Raw genomic sequence first — 20833 nt, forward strand, 5'->3', positions numbered from 1 at the left:
ATATTCAAATCTGAACCGATCTCGATAATATTTGGCAGAGGCATTTTCGAACTGTAACTGATGTCTGATATCAAATATCCTTGTTGTGGGGTGCATATTACGCATGTGAGGGACCTAAAACCCCAAATCGGATGAAACATATATATGAGAGCTATAGCTATATCTGAACCGATTTTTACCAAATTTGATGTACTTGCTTCTAGACTAAATTCGGTCGAATGTACCAAAATTCAGGTCATTCGGACTGATATTGGCCATTTGTTGTACAATTAACCCGAAATCGGTTGAAGATATATATGGGACCTATACCTAAATCTGAACCGATCTTCACAAAATTTTAGACACTTATTTCTGAGCTGTATCTGATATTTGGTACCAAAGATCATTGTTGTGGAATTCATATTGCACATGTGAGGGACCTAAAACCCCAAGTCGGATGAAACATATATATGGGAGCTATAGCTATATCTGAACCGATTATCACCAAATTTAATGTACTTGCTTCTAGACTGAATTCGGTTGGATGTGTCAAAATTCAGGTCATTTGGACTGATATTGACCATTTGGTGCACAATTAACCCGAAATCGGTTGGAGAACCTATATCCAAATCTGAACCGATCTCGATAATATTTGGCAAATTTGATGTACTTGCTTCTAGACTGAATTCGGTCGGATGTGCCAAAATTCAGGTCATTTGGACTGATATTGGCCATTTGGCGTACAATTACCCCGAAATCGGTAAAATATATATGGGAGCTATATCCAAATCTGATCCAATCTCGATAAAATTTGGCAGAGGTATTTCTGACCCGTATTTGATGTACTAGCTTCTAGTCTGAATTCGGTTGGATGTGCCAAAATTTAGGTCATTTGGTCTGATTTTGGCCAATTAACCCGAAATCGGTTGATGACATCAGATCAAAAAAAAAAAAAAAAGAAAACTGCAACAAAGTCAAACACCATTTTTTGTTACATTTTTTTTTTTAAATTTTATTAAATGAATGCAAAAAATGTCGGAAATAGCTCAAATTTTAAAAAAGATTTAGATTTGTCCGAATTTGTCATCTTTGACACGAATTATGGCCTTCAAACGGCCAATGAAACCGTAACACGCTGCCCGAATGTTGCTCTGCAGTATTTTGGCCCATTCCCCGCGAAGCGTCTGCTTGAGGTGATCGACACTTTGGTATTTTTTAGTGCCAAACTTGCTTTCCAAAATACTCTAGACACAATAGTCCGACGGATTGGTATCCGGTGATTTTGGTGGTCATTGTGCGCTGGAAATGAATCGAGGAACCCCAATTTGTGTGTGCTGAGTGCGATGGTGCTGAGTGCTGTTGAAATGTCCAAGGTCTGCGGCAAAATTTTTTTTTGCGTGCCCAAGGCTTTAATACACCCTCCAGAATATTTTCGCGATAATATTCGGCATTTATTCTGATGCCACGGACGATTAATACGAGCAGAGAGCGACCATCGGCTGTTATGGTGGCCCACAACATCACCATGGCCGGCGCTTGAGTTCTGGTAGCCAACCGTAGGTGCACATTTTCAGCTGACGGCCCTCACCATCACCATGGCCGGCGCTTGAGTTCTGGTGGCCAACCGAACGTGCACATTTTCAGCTGACCTCTTTAGCAAGTAAACACGATCATTTTGTTTGTTTACAAACAGCTGGACAACGAATGTTTTCTCATCGGAGAGAACCAAATTCAGCAGTTCACCACTTTCGGCCAAGCGAAGCAACTCTTTAACTCTTTTGAGTCTATTTTCTTTCTGTTGCGGTGTAAGTTCTTGCATTTTTTGGAATTTCAATGGCTTTACCCCGAGCTTATTTTTCAATATTTGCCGAATGCCGAATATTGCGATATGTTCAGCTCACGAGGCATTTTTCGGCCACTGCGAAGCGGGTTTCGATCAAGTGGCTTCTTTACTTTTCGAACCATTTCTGCTGATGTTGCTGTTTTCTTCCGTCCACTTCCTTGACGTCGGGCTACCAGTATTACGTTAACGAGCGATGGTACGAGACACAAAAGATTTATTCACATTTAAATGCTGGAGAGCTCTAACGATGGCCACTTGTGGTTTTCCAGCCAAATATAAAGAAATCACACCATCACGCTTGAATTCCGTCACGAATAATTTTTTTCCCAGAAAATTCTCACAAATTCTCACCAAAATGTAAAAAATATATAATGAGCTGTCACTGAAATAATTTTAACAGCTGTCGGACTTAGAGTGGCTTAGATATGACAGCAGTCTGAAGTTGGTTGCAGTTCCTTAATCTCACCCTGTATATGGGAGCTATATCTAAATTTGAACCGATTCTCAGCAATTTCAATGGGGTTCGTCCTTGGGTTAGATATATATTGATTGGAAAATTCCATCTCAATCGGATGATACATGCGACCTGCATTTTGTTCACAAAAATACATGGGCAGAGGGACGGACAGGCGGACTGAAATGCATAAATCGACTCAGAAAGTGATTCTATGAAGATCCTCAAAAGTAACTATGGGTCCATCCGACTTCCTTCTCCATGTTACAAACAAATGCACAATGACATAATACCCTTACCACTTTCTGGGGTAGGGCATAAAAACGAAATTATGTGGGAAGTTGGATGTGCATTTTCTTCTCTCCCGGGGCCAATGACCTTTGAGGGTCATGAATCTATGTACATTGACCTTTCAAAATATTTCGAATGGAATTTTTAGAATACTTGTTTTTTTTTTTCAAGGACCCACCACACCTTCTTAGAACCCTTGTCATAACCTTGGATTTTTATACCCTACACCACAAGGTGGTCAGGGTATTATGTCTTTGTGCATTTGTTTGTAACAGGCAAAAGGAAACGAGATAGACCCATAGTTCCTTTTGAAGATCTGCATAGAATCACATTCTGAGTCGATTTATGCATGTCCGTCCGTCCGTCTGTCCGTCTGTCCATGTATTTTTGTAAACAAAGTACAGTTCGCATTTATTGCCCTATCCAGATGAAATTTTGCACAAAATCATGTGTTTGGCCCAAGGACGAACCCTATTGAAATTGGAGATAATCGGTCAAAATTTAGATATAGCTCCCATATATATCTTCGTCCGATTTGCCTTCGATTGTGCACCAAACGTGTAATATCAGTCCGAAATGTATGGAATTTTGTACATACAACCAAATTAGGCGTGAAAATAAGTATGCCAAATTTAATCGAAATCGGTTCAGATATAGCTATAGCTCCCATATATACACGGTTCATCCGATTTGTTATATTTCTTACCCACAGCCGTATTATGCAATCCGTAACAACAATATTTGGGGAAATATGTCAAATACAGCTCCGAAATACATTTGCTAAATTTTATCGAGATCGGTTCAGATTTGGATATAGCTCTCCTATATATAACTTCGTCGGATTTACCTTTGATTGTGCACCAAACGTCTAATATTTGTCCAAATGGCATGAAATTTGGCACTTACGACCGAATTGAGCCTAGAAGCTAGTATGTCAAATTTGGTAAAGATCGGTTAAGATATAGCTATAGCTCCCATATATATTGTTCATCCGATTTTTTTTTATTTTTGTCCTCCGCAGCCGTAATATGCACTCTATTACAACCATATTTGGGGAAATATATCAAATACAGCTCAGAAATACATTTGCTAAATTTTATCGAGATCGGTTCAGATTTGGATATAACTCCCCTATATATAACTTCGTCCGATTTACATTTTATTGTGCACCAAACGTCTAATATTTGTCCAAATGGGATAATATTTGGCACTTACGACCGAATTGAGTTTAGAAGCTAGTATGTCAAATTTGGTGAAGATCGGTTAAGATATAGCTATAGCTCCCATATATATTGTTCATCCGATTTGTTATATTTATCCTCCGCAGCCGTAATATGCACTCTGTAACAACAATATTTGGGGAAATATATCAAATACAGCTCAGAAATACATTTGCTAAATTTTATCGAGATCGGTTCGAATTTGGATATAACTCCCCTATATATAACTTCGTCCGATTTACCTTTTATTGGGCACCAAACGTCTAATATTTGTCCAAATGGCATGAAATTTGGCACTTACGACCGAATTGAGTCTAGAAGCTAGTATGTCAAATTTGGTGAAGATCGGTTAAGATATAGCTATAGCTCCCATATATATTGTTCATCCGATTTGTTATATTTGTCCTCCGCAGCCGTAATATGCACTCTGTAACAACAATATTTGGGGAAATATATCAAATACAGCTCAGAAATACATTTGCTAAATTTTATCGAGATCGGTTCGAATTTGGATATAACTCCCCTATATATAACTTCGTCCAATTTACCTTTTATTGTGCACCAAACGTCTAATATTTGCCCAAATGGGATAATATTTGGCACTTACGACCGAATTGAGTCTAGAAGCTAGTATGTCAAATTTGGTGAAGATCGGTTAAGATATAGCTATAGCTCCCATATATATTGTTCATCCGATTTGTTATATTTATCCTCCGCAGCCGTAATATGCACTCTGTAACAACAATATTTGGGGAAATATATCAAATACAGCTCAGAAATACATTTGCTAAATTTTATCGAGATCGGTTCGAATTTGGATATAGCTCCCATATATAACTTCGTCCGATTTACCATTTATTGTGCACCAAACATCTAATATTTGTCCAAATGGGATGGAATTTGACACATACGACCGAATTTAGTATGTCAAATTTGGTGAAGATCGGTTCAGATATAGTTATAGCTCCCACATATATATTATTCATCCGATTTGTTATTTTTGTCCTCCGCAGCCGTAATATGCACTCTGTAACAACAATATTTGGGGAAATATATCAAATACAGCTCAGAAATACATTTGCTAAATTTTATCGAGATCGGTTCCGATTTGGATATAGCTCCCATGTATAACTTCGTCCGATTTACCTTTTATTGTGCACCAAACGTCTAATATTTGTCCAAATGGGATGAAATTTGGCACTTACGACCGAATTAAGTCTAGAAGCTAGTATGTCAAATTTGGTGAAGATCGGTTAAGATTATCGGATACTCTTCCTTCATAGAAGACCACGTGTTAGTGCCACACAACTGTGTACTTATTTTCCTACTTTCACTTTTCGTTTTGAATGTAATTCAAATTCATTATCTTCACATGCCGACAAGCCAGACTTGCGTTGAAGATTTAAAAATAAAAATAAAAATAAATTGCAAACCGCATCTATTATGAAATTGAAATCTTCAGATTCAAAAAGACAAACAAAAATAAAACAAAACCAGTAGCTTCAAATGGCAACAACACCACAAGTCATTCCAACCAGGCAGCCAACCAGACAGCCATCCAGCAGAAGATAATTAAACCGGTTCGTTTGGGAAATCAAAAAATACGAGAAGAAACAACAACAACAACAAAAAGTAACGGAACAAAAGAAAAACTTTGTCATTGGAAATTATTTTTTTTTTTGGTTTATTCAACGAAAGGCGGCTACTGATGCTGCCTGGTATTAAAAAAACTGTCAACGGAATTCGATGATTTGAAATAAAAATAATTTTTTTTTTGAATAAATTATTATCTAAGAGCCTGCTAATTAATAGATTTTTTTAGGGTTCCCCTCAATTGAAAAAAAAAACAAACAAAATCTGTATTGATATGCAGCAGAGAGAGGAGTGAGAGAGAGAAAGAGAGTGAGATTTTGTTAGGGTAACAAACCAGCACCGTTTAATGATGACGAAATCAATCAATGTAGTGAGTATTCCCTTTGTATGTGTGTTCATTATACAAATGACAATGATTAACCTATTGAGAGGCAAAATAATACGTTTTTTCATAAGATAAATTCATCGTTTAAAGCTTTTGAAGAAAAAGCAAAAAAAAAAAAAAATAATAATAATAATAATAAATTTCGTGAAAATTTATTTCGCTCTTTCTTAGCTTCATGGATATTCATTGAAAATTTTGACTCTTTGTGGAGGATGTACCTGAATGAGTGGGCCGATATACTCCATCTTCACAGTAAATCTTGTGTTAATAGATATAATGAAATGTGTGAAATGTGAAGAGAACCGAATGCTTATTTTGGATTTTATAATCCTTTTGGTTATTCAATACATTGACCCTTTTTGGAAGAGGTATCCAAAGAAATATTACAATCCCTACCATCATTGTAACAGATTTTATGTTGATGGAATTATTGAAATGTGTGAAGTCTGAATGGAATCGTATGCTAATATCGCGTTTTATGAACCACAAGAAATGGATCGTTATATCAAATCTTCACATCAGATCTAGCGTTAGTAGAAATAATGGGATGTTAGGAATATGAAAAGAACCGGATGCCTATTTCTGATTTTATAATCGTTTTGGATATTCAAAACTTTGATCCTTTGTGGGTGAGGTACCCGAAGAAATAGTCCGATCTCTACCATCCTTATTACTGATTTTATTCTGATGGAAATATTGAGATGTACCAAATCTAAATGGAATCGGATGTTAATTTCGCATTTTATGAGCTTCATGGATACTCAAAGTGTTGATCCTTTGTGAGGGAGGTACCAGAAGTAGTGTACCGGTATATTCCATTATAAAGCCAGATCTTGGACAAATAATAATATTGTGATGTAAGAAATTTGGAAAAAATCGATACTCGATGGTGTGTTAATTTTCTCACCTGACCTAGCACTGATGCAAATATTAGGATTTGGAAAGGTTGAGAAAAATCGGATAATCCTTTCTCTTTCTGTGCAGTAAAATATTTTTCGAACTTTTGGGGTGTGCTGCCAATCTCCGAATTCAATATAATAATATTAGGATATAACAAGTTTGGACAAAATCGGATACTCCCTCGAGAGTTGTCGTGCGCACAAGACAGACAGACGGACGGACAGACATCGCTAGATCAACTCAAAATGTCCTGAAATAGATTTGGTCCAAATAGGCCTAGGATCTTAAATCTTTATTTCGATTAGGCACATTTTGGCCGTATAAAATTATATATACAAGTAATAAAGCAGCTAAGTTCGACAGGTCCGAATTTTTAATACCCTCCACCACTATTGAAGGAACATGAAAAATTATGGGGGCTATACGAAGACGTGGATCTGCATACAAAAATTTTTGTCATAAGCTGTAGTACCCATTAAGAACTTTAATTAAGAAATTTGAAATAATTCCGGTGAATAATGTCAAATAATGTTATATGGGGACTATACGAAGGCGTTAACCTGCACAGACAATTTTCTGTCTTAGGCTGTAGTACCCATTACGAACTTCGAATACGAAATTTGAAACAGTTCCAGTGAATAATGTTCCAAAAATGATTAAAATATCGAATATCGGCATGTACCTTTATATGGGGATATACGAAGACGTTAACCTGCACAGGCAAGTTTCTATCTTAGGCTGTAGTAACCATTACGAACTTCAAATACCAAATTTGAAACATTTCTGGTGAATAATTTCGAAAATATCGAATATCGGGAGGTACCGTTATATGAGGGCTATACGAAGGCAAGGACAATTTTCTGTCTTAGGCTGTAATAACCATTACGAACTTCAAATACCAAATATGAAAAAATTCAGGTAAATAATGTCGCTTAAATCGCCAAAATACCAAAAATAGGGAGGTACCATTGTATGGGGGCTATACGAAGACGAGGACCTACATGGTCCATTTTCAATACCAAAAGTCCTGCAGGCATAGTATACATTTGAGTAAAATTTTATCAACCTACTTAATTTCGTTCGGTAGCTAGATTGATTTCCACAGACGGAGACACGGACAGACATCGCTAAATCGACATAGAATTTTATGCTGATCAAGAATGAGGTGTTATAAACGGAATGACAAACTTAATAAACCCCTCAAACTAAACTAAAATAAAAATTAGACTTCATGCAATGTTTTAATAAAACTTCCCAATATCCCTCCATACTATGGAGTTTGTCATTCCGTTTGTAAAACCTCGAAATACGCATTTTAGACCCCACAAAGTATAAATATTCTTGATCAGCATAAAATTCTATGTTGACTTAGCGATGTCCGTCTGTGGAAATCACTGTAGCTTCCGAACGAAGTTAAGTAAGTTTATAAAAATTTAGTCAAATGTGTATTATTTCTGCAGGAATTTTGGTATTGAAAATGGGCCATGTCGGTCCTCGTCTTCGTACATCGTATAGCCCCCAAACAATGGTACCTCCCTATTTTCGGTATTTTGGCAATTTAAGCGACATTATTTACCGGAATTGTTTTAAAGTTGGTATTTGATGTTCGTAATGGATTCGTATAGCCCCCATATAACGGTACCCCCCGATATTCGGTATTTTGATGAGTTTAGCGACATTATTTACCGCAATTCCAATTTCAAATTTCGCATTTGAAGTTCGTAATAGATACTACAGCATATGGCAGAAAATTGTCTGTGCATGTCCACGTCTTATAACCCCCATGGTACCTCTCTATATTCGGTATTTTCATGATTTTAGCTACATTATAAAAAGATTTTTTTCTTTCAAGTTTCGCATTTGAATATTGTAATAGCTTATGACAACAGTTGCTTATATAGGTCCACATCGTCGTATAGACACTAATATACGGCTACTTTCGGTATTTTTAAGATTTTAACAGAATTTTTAACGGATTTTTTTTTTTGAAAATTGCCCAATTTGTACCAAATGGTGGAGAGTATTCAAAGTTCGACCCGGCCGAACATAGAGCTTTTTTACTTGTGTTTTCTTAATATTTCTATAATTTTTTTTAAGAAAATCTTATGAAATTTTCGTAAAAATAGTTTTAAGAATTAAATGAAAAATGTAAATTGTTTTTAAGAAAAAATGTTTTTTGATCATTTTGATTAATTTTTAGAATTAAGGTGTCAACAAATTTAAAAAAAAAAATAAAAGTGCTTAAAGTTTTTTGGAAAAATTGTTTTTGATCATTTTGATGAATTTTTAAAATTAAGGTGTCAACAAATATATAAAAAAAAATTAAAATTGCTTAAAGTCGTCTCATATTTTTTAAAATATTAAAAACCCGTAAATGTTTTCAAAAGATTTTAAATTTTTAAATCATATTTTAAAAAGTCTCAAAAAATCCTTAGTCCTTTAAAAATATATAAAACACCCACCTTCGATGACTCTTTTATTGGTGGTCTTTCTTACTTGCTTCTTTAGTGGTCTCTCTTTCTCTATATCTTCGTCAAATTTTTTACGGGCCTTCACTCTAATAATACTTACCTTCACCTAAATGATTCCAATAAAATTCTAAAATAAATTTTTCAATTCTTTATTTTTATTTTATATATCTTAGTATATATCAAAAATATTACAAAATAAAATATTATATCGATCATAAATATTTTTTTATAGATCCACGTATATATAAAAACACGGCAAAATAGTGCAATTTTCTTTTCAATTTTTGAATATCGACATTTCTTAAAAATATATTCTTTTCATTTATTCCTTAACTAACCCATTGAAATCCTTATACCATTCTCTCTCTCTCTCTCTCTCAAAAATGTTCATCACAAAAACAACCATCTCGTGAGTTCTCCTTGATCCAATCCAAGTACTTGGTAACCCTGGTATAGACCCCAGGATAATCGGGTCGAGCACAACCATTACCCCACGAAACAATGCCGATTTGTTCGTAACGTTTATCGTCGGGACGCAAACGTACCAGGGGGCCACCAGAATCACCCTGACAGCTGTCACGTTCTCCCGTACCCGGATAACCGGCACACATCATATTTTTCGTGATCATTTTCGAGGTATAATTCGTCTGGGCGACACAGCTTTCGTTGTCCAAGACGGGTACCTCAACCTCCTGCAGCAGACACGACGGCTTGCCATCTTCCTTCAGAGTACCCCAACCAGTGGCAATACCTTTGGTACCCACAAATAGCTCATTACGTTCCTCCGGTCTTGGCAGGCAGATGGGGCGAATAAAACTGGTAATCGGTACCCGATCATTCAAACGCAACAGGGCAATGTCATTGTCGAAATTCGAAAAACTAAATTTCTGTGTAAAGGCCCTCAACACAAAGCGAGTCTCCGGCCGCTCTTTGTCGTTGCAACGATCGTGCTCCCCAAATGTGACCTTGATCATGAACCACATGAAGCCCTTGACACAGTGGGCCGCTGTCAGCACATAGCGATCGTTGATGAGTGTGCCACCACAATAGAAGCGATTAAAATAGCTCAGACGTGCCATCCATGGGTATTCACTGACTCCCGTTGTTGTGCCGCCAACAATGCGCGACTCATCATTGCGCTCACCGCATCTGTGTGTGTGTGAGAGTGTGTGGGAGGGGGGAAGAGAAGGAGAAAAAAAAAACAATGGTCATTAACGTAATGGCATGGTTTTTGTGAAGATAAACAACAAATCTATAATTAGTTTTCAATACTACAGCGCGGAGAAAAATATTTTCAGAATTACAGGTGGCATTTTGAGAATATAAATATTGTGAAAATAAATAAAAATAATAATTGTGAAAATAATAAATAAAATCCAAAAATATGAGAAAATATTGAAAATATATTTTTAAATATTCCAGAAAATTGTAGAGAAAATATTTTTGAAAATAATTATTTTAATATATAATTTTTGTAATTTTTGTAATAATTGTAAAAAAAAATATTTTTTTTAAATCCACGCCTTGGGAAATTGTAGAAAAAAATATTTTTTGAAATCCACGCCTTGGGAAATTGTAGAAAAAAATATTTTTTTTTAAATTCACGCCTTGGGAAATTGTAGAAAAAAATATTTTTTTTAAATCCACGCCTTGGGAAATTGTAGAAAAAAATATTTTTTTAAATCCACGCCTTGGGAAATTGTAGAAAAAAATATTTTTTTTTAAATCCACGCCTTGGGAAATTGTAGAAAAAAATATTTTTTTTAAATCCACGCCTTGGGAAATTGTAGAAAAAAATATTTTTTTTTAAATCCACGCCTTGGGAAATTGTAGAAAAAAATATTTTTTTAAATCCACGCCTTGTGAAATTGTAGAAAAAAAATATTTTTTAAATCCACGCCTTGTGGAATTGTAGAAAAAATATTTTTTTTTTAAATACACGCTTTTGGAAATTGTAAAAAAAAATATTTTTAAAGAAAATATTTTTAAAGATTTTTTTAAAAATATTTTTTCAATGGCATAACATAAACGTGGATATTTTAAAAATATTTTTTGAATGGCCTAACATAAACGTGAATTTTTTAAAAATATTTTTTTAAATGGCCTAACATAAACGTGAATTTTTTAAAAATATTTTTTCAATGGCCTAACATAAACGTGGATTTTTTAAAAATATTTTTTTAAATGGCCTAACATAAACGTGGATTTTTTAAAATTATTTCTTTTAAATTGGCCTAACATAAACGTGGATTTTTTAAAATTATTTTTTTTAAATTGGCCTAACATAAACGTGGATTTTTTAAAAATATTTTTTTAAATGGCCTAACACAAACTTGGATTTTTTAAAAATATTTTTTCAATTTTTTTAATGGCCTAACATAAACGTGGATTTTTTAAAAATATTTTTTAATGGCCTAACATAAATGTGGATTTTTTAAAAATATTTTTTTTAAGTGGCCTAACATAAACGTGGATTTTTTAAAAATATTTTTTAAATGGCCTAACATAAACGTGGATTTTTTAAAAAATATTTTTTTCATTGGCCTAACATAAATATGGATTTTTTAAAAAATATTTTTTTAATTGGCCTAACATAAACGTGGATTTTTTAAAAATATTTTTTTAAATGGCCTAACATAAACGTGGATTTTTTAAAAATATTTTTTAATGGCCTAACATAAACGTGGATTTTTTAAAAATATTTTTTTAAATGGCCTAACATAAACGTGGATTTTTTAAAAATATTTTTTTTAATGGCCTAACATAAACGTGGATTTTTTAAAATAATTTTTCAATGACCTAACATAAACGTGGATTTTTTAAAAATATTTTTTTAAATGGCCTAACATAAACGTGGATTTTTTAAAAATATTTTTTTAAATGGCCTAACATAAACGTGGATTTTTTAAAAATATTTTTTCAATGGCCTAACATAAACGTGGATTTTTTAAAAATATTTTTTCAATGGCCTAACATAAACGTGGATTTTTTAAAAATATTTTTTCAATGGCCTAACATAAACGTGGATTTTTTAAAAATATTTTTTCAATGGCCTAACATAAACGTGGATTTTTTAAAAATATTTTTTCAATGGCCTAACATAAACGTGGATTTTTTAAAAATATCTTTTTAAATGGCCTAACATAAACGTGGATTTTTTAAAAATATTTTTTTAAATGGCCTAACATAAACGTGGATTTTTTTAAAATATTTTTTAAAAGGCCTAACATAAACGTGGATCTTTTAAAAATATTTTTTAAATGGCCTAACATAAACGTGGATTTTTTAAAAATATTTTTTTTAATGGCCTAACATAAACGTGGAGTTTTTAAAAATATTTTTTCAATGACCTAACATAAACGTGGATTTTTTAAAAATATTTTTTCAATGACCTAACATAAACGTGGATTTTTTAAAAATATTTTTCAATGACCTAACATAAACGTGGATTTTTTAAAAATATTTTTTCAATGACCTAACATAAACGTGGATTTTTTAAAAATATTTTTTCAATGACCTAACATAAACGTGGATTTTTTAAAAATATTTTTTCAATGACCTAACATAAACGTGGATTTTTTAAAAATATTTTTTCAATGACCTAACATAAACGTGGATTTTTTAAAAATATTTTTTCAATGACCTAACATAAACGTGGATTTTTTAAAAATATTTTTTTAACATAAGCGTGGATTTTTTAAAAATATTTTTTTAATGGCTTAACACAAGCTGAACATAAAATATATTTTTAAAAAATCCAAGCCTTGGGAAATTGTAGAAAAAATAGTTAAAATATATATATAAGAAATCCACGCCCTTGGTAATTTTAGAAAAAATATTTGTAAAAAATCCACGCCTTGGGAAATTTTAGAAAAAATAGTTCAAATATATTTTTAAGGAATCCACGCCTTGGGAAATTTTAGAAAAAATAGTTAAAATATATTTTTAAGAAATCCACGCCTTGGGAAATTTTAGAAAAAATAGTTAAAATATATTTTTAAGGAATCCACGCCTTGGGAAATTTTAGAAATAAATAGTTTTTTAAAAATCCACGTCTATGGAAATTGTAGAAAAAAATATTTTTTAAAAAAATCCACGCTTCGAAAAATATAGAAAAAATAGTTTTTAAAAAATCCACGCCTATGAAAATTGTAGAAAAAAAAAGTTAAAATATATTTTTAAGAAATCCACACTTTGGGCAATTTTAGAAATAAATATTTATAAAAAATCCACGCCTATGGAAATTGTAAAAAAATATTTTTTAAATATCCACACCTATGGAAATTTTAGAAATAAATATTTATAAAAAATCCACGCCTATGGAAATTGTAAAAAAATATTTTTTAAATATCCACACCTATGGAAATTTTAGAAATAAATATTTATAAAAAATCCACGCCTATGGAAATTGTAAAAAAATATTTTTTAAATATCCACACCTATGGAAATTTTAGAAATAAATATTTTTAAAAATCCACGCCTTGGGAAATTGTAGAAAAAATAGTTAAAATATATTTTTAAGAAATCCACGCCTTGGGAAATTGTAGAAAAAATAGTTAAAATATATTTTTAAGAAATCCACGCCTTGGGAAATTGTAGAAAAAATAGTTAAAATATATTTTTAAGAAATCCACGCCTTGGGAAATTTTAGAAATAAATATTTTTAAAAAATCCATGCTTTGGAATATATAAAAAATATATTTTTAAGAAATCCAGGCTTAGGAAAATATAGGAGAAATACATTTTTTTAAGAAATTCATGCTTTGGAAAATATAGAAGAAACATATTTTTAAAAAATCCACACCTTGGAAAATATAGAAAAAATATTTTTAAAAAATCCACACCTTGGAAAATATAGAAAAAATATTTTTAAAAAATCCACGCCTTGGGAAATTTTAAAAATAAATATTTTTTAAAAATCCACGCTTTGGCAAATTTTAAAAATAAATATTTTTAAGAAATCCATGCTTTAAAAAATATAGAATAAACATTTTTAAAAAATTCACGATTTGGAAAATATAGAAAAAATATTTTTAAAAAATCCACGCCTTGGGTAATTGCAGAAAAAAATATTTTTTAAAAAATCCACGCCTATGGAAATTGTAGAAAAAATATTTTTTTTTAAATCTACGCCTTGGGAAATTGTAGAAAAAAATATATTTTTTTTTAAATCTACGCCTTGAGAAATTGTAGGAAGAATTATTGAAAAAAATCTTCTATATAAAATTACTAAAATATATTAATAAATATAAATTATTTAAAATATGATAACCTAACTCATGTTTGAATCTAATTTTATTTTTACAAAAAAAATTTTAAGGGGCAATTTATGACGATTTAAATAATTTCTGGCAAAAAAAATTAAAATAAAAAATATATAATCGGAACCAGTTTTGCATTCGAACACGCGACAAAAAACATTTTTCAAATGTTAAACTTATATTTTTAAAGGGTATTTTGCGCAAGTTTGATTGAAAAGAATAAGTTTGCAGAACTGGAATTTTTTAAAAAAAATATGTGTCCGTTTTTAAATTATAATTTTTAGCTTTAAACTCTGTGTTCCGCATAGTTTATCAGACATAAATTTAACGGCCTTTTTCTGCATAACAATACGTTAGTAAAGGAAGGAAAAATACAAACGCTAAGAGTATTTTCTAAATAAAAAATTAATTAAAAATTTGAAAAAGGAGAGAAATCGGTGCTTTTCTTTGGAGTACACTTTCGAATCATCAGACAAAACATGCCATACAATTTTTTTCATTCAGGAAACTCAACAAGTTTTGATAAAAAAAATATGCTTATTTCCCCCTTGGTCTGCCGTAAAGCATTCGTCTAAAGTCCCAATTAGCTGTCTTCAAGACCCGTATTTAGTCTCAAAATAATTTATAGTTTACATGTCCATTTGATTTATTTAAAGCCTATGTTATAACATCAACGTCAATTTAAGTCCAATCATTTTTTAGTATCATCCTAAAAGTATGCTTTATTTTTTGTACATTTAAATACCCTTACTAAGAGAGGTTTATGATATGAAAACGAATTAGCCCAATGATTGTCAGCTAGCTTTTAATTCTACAAATTGTGAATTAATGTAAACTTTCACCATTCCACCGGGTCACACCCTATCTGTTAATTAACTACAACTTGTTAAAACAATTATTTGGCAAATTACATAATTCCATTAACAACGTTTTTTTTTTAATGGGCCATTATGAAGTGAAATTGGGGAATGTTTTTGTAGAGGGCCAGAGGGTTTTTGTTTTTTACATGGCAATGAGTGAAAACAAAAGTGAATTTGGGAATTAGGAAGAGGTTTTTTTTTTGGAGAGACCAGGGGGCGGCTGAGGTTTTTTGTGGAATATAAAAAGGCTCTGGGGTTTTAAATCAAGCCGTGGATTTACCTATCTATATCTATATCACTAAAAGAGTAAAGTAATTGACTAAACGACTTAAGGATTTATCAACGACCAGACGAATCATGAAATTTTGGGTGAGAGTCCCTCTTTGTCCAAAAGTTTCAGATAAGGTTGAGTTTTTGAAAATTCGTGCTATAAGTGTATGAAAGTACTAAATGATACTAAATATGATGCCCTTCGTCTTTGACAAATAAGTAGAGCTAGAACTCTTAAATGTGAAATGAGGGTCACTGATGGAGTGTATTATGAATATACCATATTTTTAGTATTTTGGTGATTTTAGCGACATTATTCAGCGGAATTTTTTCAAATTTGGTATTTGAAGTTCGAAATGGAATCTACAGCCTGTGACAGAAAATTGTCTGTGCAGGTCCACATCGTCGTATAGACACTAATATACGGCTATATTCGGTATTTTCAAGATTTTAACAGAATTTTTAATGGATTTTAATTTTTTGAAAATTTGCCAAACTTGTACCAAATGGTGGAGGGTTATTAAAGTTCGGTCCGGCCGAACTTACAGCTTTTTTACTTGTTTTATTTGTTTTTATATGTTTTCCCTTGTCTTGGCATTTTTTAAATATATTTCAATTTATTCCCAAATTAATTGGGAAAATCCAAAAGATTTTTTTTTTAATATTTTCCCTTGATGTGTGAAAATTTTCAATATTTTCTTAATTTCGAGAATATTTAAAAATGAAAAAAATACTGTTTTTAATATTTTCAGAGGTCCTTATTTTATATTTTTTAATTTTTTTATTTCAAGTCTTGGGGTTTTGAAAAATATTTTTTCTTCAACAGACATCTATAGTTAACTGAACTTTTTTCCACCAATACCAACAATTTTCTCAAATTAATTTGGAAAATCCAAAAAAAAAAAAAAAAATTAATATTTTCCCTCGATGTGTGAAAATTTTCAATATTTCTTAATTTCGAAAATATTTAAAAGAGAGTGTTTTTAATATTTTCAGAGGTCTTTTTTTAATATTCTTTCATTTTTTTTAATATTTTTAATTTTTTTTTTAAATTCATTTTGAGAATATTTAAAAAATACTGTTTTTAATATTTTCAGAGGTCCTTATTTTATATTTTTTAATTTTTTTATTTCAAGTCTTGGGGTTTTGAAAAAATTTTTTTCTTCAATAGACATCTACAGTTAACTGAACTTTTTTCCACCAATACCAACAATTTTCTCAAATTAATTTGGAAAATCCAAAAAAAAAAATTTATATTTTCCCTCGATGTGGAAAATTTTCAATATTTTCTTAATTTCGAGAATATTCAAAACATACTGTTTTTAATATTTTCAGAGGTTTTTTTTTAATATTCTTTCATTTTCTTATCTCAAGTCTTGGGGTTTTGAAAAAAAAAACATTTTTTCGACAGACATCTACAGTTAACAGAACTTTTTTCCACCAATACCAACAATTTTCTCAAAATAATTTGGAAAATCCAAAAAAAAAAAATTAATATTTTCCCTCGATGTGGAAAATTTTCAATATTTTCTTAATTTCGAAAATATTTAAAAAATACTGTTTTTAATATTTTCAGAGGTCCTTTTTTAATATTCTTTCATTTTTTTATCTCAAGTCTTGAGGTTTTGAAAAATATTTTTTCTTCAACAGACATCTACAGTTAACTGAACTTTTTTCCACCAATACCAACAATTTTCTCAAAATAATTTGGAAAATCCAAAAAAAAAAATTAATATTTTCCCTCGATGTGGAAAATTTTCAATATTTTCTTAATTTCGAGAATATTTAAAAATGAAAAAATACTGTTTTTAATATTTTCAGAGGTTCTTATTTTATATTTTTTAATTTTTTTATTTCAAGTCTTGGGGTTTTGAAAAAAAATGTTTTTTTTTCGACAGACATCTACAGTTAACTGAACTTTTTCCCACCAATACCAACAATATTCTCAAATTAATTTGAAAAATCCAAAAAAAAAAATTTAATATTTTTCCTCGATGTGTGAAAATTTTCAATATTTTCTTTATTTCGAGAATATTTAAAAAAAATAATCTTTTTAATATTTTCAGATGTCCCTTTTTAATATTCTTTCATTTTTTTATTTCAAGTCTTGGAGTTTTGAAAAATATTTTTTTCTTCAATAGACATCTACAGTTAACTGAACTTTTTTCCACCAATACCAACAATTTTCTCAACATAATTTGGAAAATCAAAAAAAAAAAAAAAAAAAATAATAATATTTTCCCTCGATGTGTGAAAATCTTCAATATTTTCTTAATTTCGAGAATATTTAAAAGATACTGTTTTTAATATTTTCAGAGGTCCTTATTTAATATTCTTTCATTTTTTTATCTCAAATCTTGGGGTTTAAAAAAAAATCGACAGATATAAACTGAACTTTTTTCCACCAATACCAACAATTTTCTAAAAATAATTTGGAAAATCCAAAAAAAAAAAAAAAATAATATTTTCCCTCGATGTGGAAAATTTTCAATATTCTCTTAATTTCGAGAATATTTAAAAGATACTTTTTTAATATTTTCAGAGGTCTTTTTTTAATATTCTTTCATTTTTTTTATCTCAAGTCTTGGGGTTTTGAAAAAAAAATTTTTTTTCGACAGACATCTACAGTTACCTGAACTTTTTTCCACCATTACCAACAATTTTCTCAAATTAATTTGGAAAATCCAAAAAAAAAAAAATATTTTCCCTCGATGTGGAAAATTTTCAATATTTTCTTAATTTCGAGAATATTTAAAAAATACTGTTTTTAATATTTTCAGAGGTCCTTATTTAATATTCTTTCATTTTTTTATCTCAAATCTTGGGGTTTAAAAAAAATCGACAGATATGAACTGAACTTTTTTCCACCAATACCAACAATTTTCTAAAATAATTTGGAAAATCCAAAAAAAAAAAATAATATTTTCCCTCGATGTGGAAAATTTTCAATATTCTCTTAATTTCGAGAATATTTAAAAGATACTGTTTTAAATATTTTCAGAGGTCCTTATTTTATATTTTTTAATTTTTTTATTTCAAGTCTTGGGGTTTTGAAAAAAATAATTTTTTTCGGCAGACATCTACAATTAACTGAACTTTTTTCCACCAATACCAACAATTTTCTCAAAATAATTTGGAAAATCCAAAAAAAAAATATTTTCCCTCGATGTGTGAAAATTTTCAATATTTTCTTAATTTCGAGAATATTTAAAAGATATTGTTTTTAATATTTTCAGAGGTCCTTTTTTAATATTCTTTCATTTTTCTTGGGATTTTGAAAAATATTTTTTCAACAGACATCTACAGTTAACTGAACTTTTTTGAAAATTTTCAATATTTTCTTAATTTCGAGAATATTTAAAAGATACTGTTTTTAATATTTTCAGAGGTCTTTTTTTAATATTCTTTCATTTTTCTTGGGGTTTTGAAAATATTTTTTCAACAGACATCTACAGTTAACTGAACTTTTTTGAAAATTTTCAATATTTTCTTAATTTCGAGAATATTTAAAAGATACTGTTTTTAATATTTTCAGAGGTCTTTTTTTTAATATTCTTTCATTTTCTTGGGGTTTTGAAAAATATTTTTTCAACAGACATCTACAGTTAACTGAACTTTTTTGAAAATTTTCAATATTTTCTTAATTTCGAGAATATTTAAAAGATACTGTTTTTAATATTTTCAGAGGTCTTTTTTTAATATTCTTTCATTTTTCTTGGGGTTTTGAAAAATATTTTTTCAACAGACATCTACAGTTAACTGAACTTTTTTGAAAATTTTCAATATTTTCTTAATTTCGAGAATATTTAAAAGATACTGTTTTTAATATTTTCAGAGGTCCTTATTTAATATTCTTTCATTTTTTTATCTCAAATCTTGGGGTTTAAAAAAAATCGACAGATATAAACTGAACTTTTTTCCACCAATACCAACAATTTTCTAAAAATAATTTGGAAAATCCAAAAAAAAAAAAAAAAAATAATATTTTCCCTCGATGTGGAAAATTTTCAATATTCTCTTAATTTCGAGAATATTTAAAAGATACTTTTTTAATATTTTCAGAGGTCTTTTTTAATATTCTTTCATTTTTTTTATCTCAAGTCTTGGGGTTTTGAAAAAAAAATTTTTTTTCGACAGACATCTACAGTTACCTGAACTTTTTTCCACCATTACCAACAATTTTCTCAAATTAATTTGGAAAATCCAAAAAAAAAAAAAAAATATTTTCCCTCGATGTGGAAAATTTTCAATATTTTCTTAATTTCGAGAATATTTAAAAAATACTGTTTTTAATATTTTCAGAGGTCCTTATTTAATATTCTTTCATTTTTTTATCTCAAATCTTGGGGTTTAAAAAAAATCGACAGATATGAACTGAACTTTTTTCCACCAATACCAACAATTTTCTAAAAATAATTTGGAAAATCCAAAAAAAAAAAAATAATATTTTCCCTCGATGTGGAAAATTTTCAATATTCTCTTAATTTCGAGAATATTTAAAGATACTGTTTTAAATATTTTCAGAGGTCCTTATTTTATATTTTTTAATTTTTTTATTTCAAGTCTTGGGGTTTTGAAAAAAATAATTTTTTTCGGCAGACATCTACAATTAACTGAACTTTTTTCCACCAATACCAACAATTTTCTCAAAATAATTTGGAAAATCCAAAAAAAAAATATTTTCCCTCGATGTGTGAAAATTTTCAATATTTTCTTAATTTCGAGAATATTTAAAAGATATTGTTTTTAATATTTTCAGAGGTCCTTTTTTAATATTCTTTCATTTTTCTTGGGATTTTGAAAAATATTTTTTCAACAGACATCTACAGTTAACTGAACTTTTTTGAAAATTTTCAATATTTTCTTAATTTCGAGAATATTTAAAAGATACTGTTTTTAATATTTTCAGAGGTCTTTTTTTAATATTCTTTCATTTTTCTTGGGGTTTTGAAAAATATTTTTTCAACAGACATCTACAGTTAACTGAACTTTTTTGAAAATTTTCAATATTTTCTTAATTTCGAGAATATTTAAAAGATACTGTTTTTAATATTTTCAGAGGTCTTTTTTTAATATTCTTTCATTTTTCTTGGGGTTTTGAAAAATATTTTTTCAACAGACATCTACAGTTAACTGAACTTTTTTGAAAATTTTCAATATTTTCTTAATTTCGAGAATATTTAAAAGATACTGTTTTTAATATTTTCAGAGGTCTTTTTTTAATATTCTTTCATTTTTCTTGGGGTTTTGAAAAATATTTTTTCAACAGACATCTACAGTTAACTGAACTTTTTTCCACCAATACC

At 29.8% G+C, this 20833-nt stretch overlaps 2 protein-coding genes across 3 annotated transcripts in view; one reads left to right on the top strand and one right to left on the bottom strand.

Moving 5' to 3' along the window:
* LOC131806354 (venom dipeptidyl peptidase 4-like) overlaps positions 1–20833 on the top strand; it is a 372031-nt gene that overhangs the window by 12843 nt on the left and 338355 nt on the right. The window lies entirely within an intron of this gene.
* The window catches only part of LOC101895882 (venom protease), a 31451-nt gene continuing 19940 nt past the window's right edge, over positions 9323–20833 (bottom strand). Inside the window, exon 2 of the mRNA XM_005178894.4 lies at positions 9323–10285. Coding sequence (XP_005178951.3) covers positions 9514–10285 — 772 coding nt within the window. The 3' untranslated portion in view covers positions 9323–9513. The remainder of the gene's footprint in view (positions 10286–20833) is intronic.

Source organism: Musca domestica, unplaced genomic scaffold (assembly GCF_030504385.1).
Source record: "Musca domestica strain aabys unplaced genomic scaffold, Musca_domestica.polishedcontigs.V.1.1 73, whole genome shotgun sequence".
Lineage (NCBI taxonomy): Eukaryota > Metazoa > Arthropoda > Insecta > Diptera > Muscidae > Musca > Musca domestica.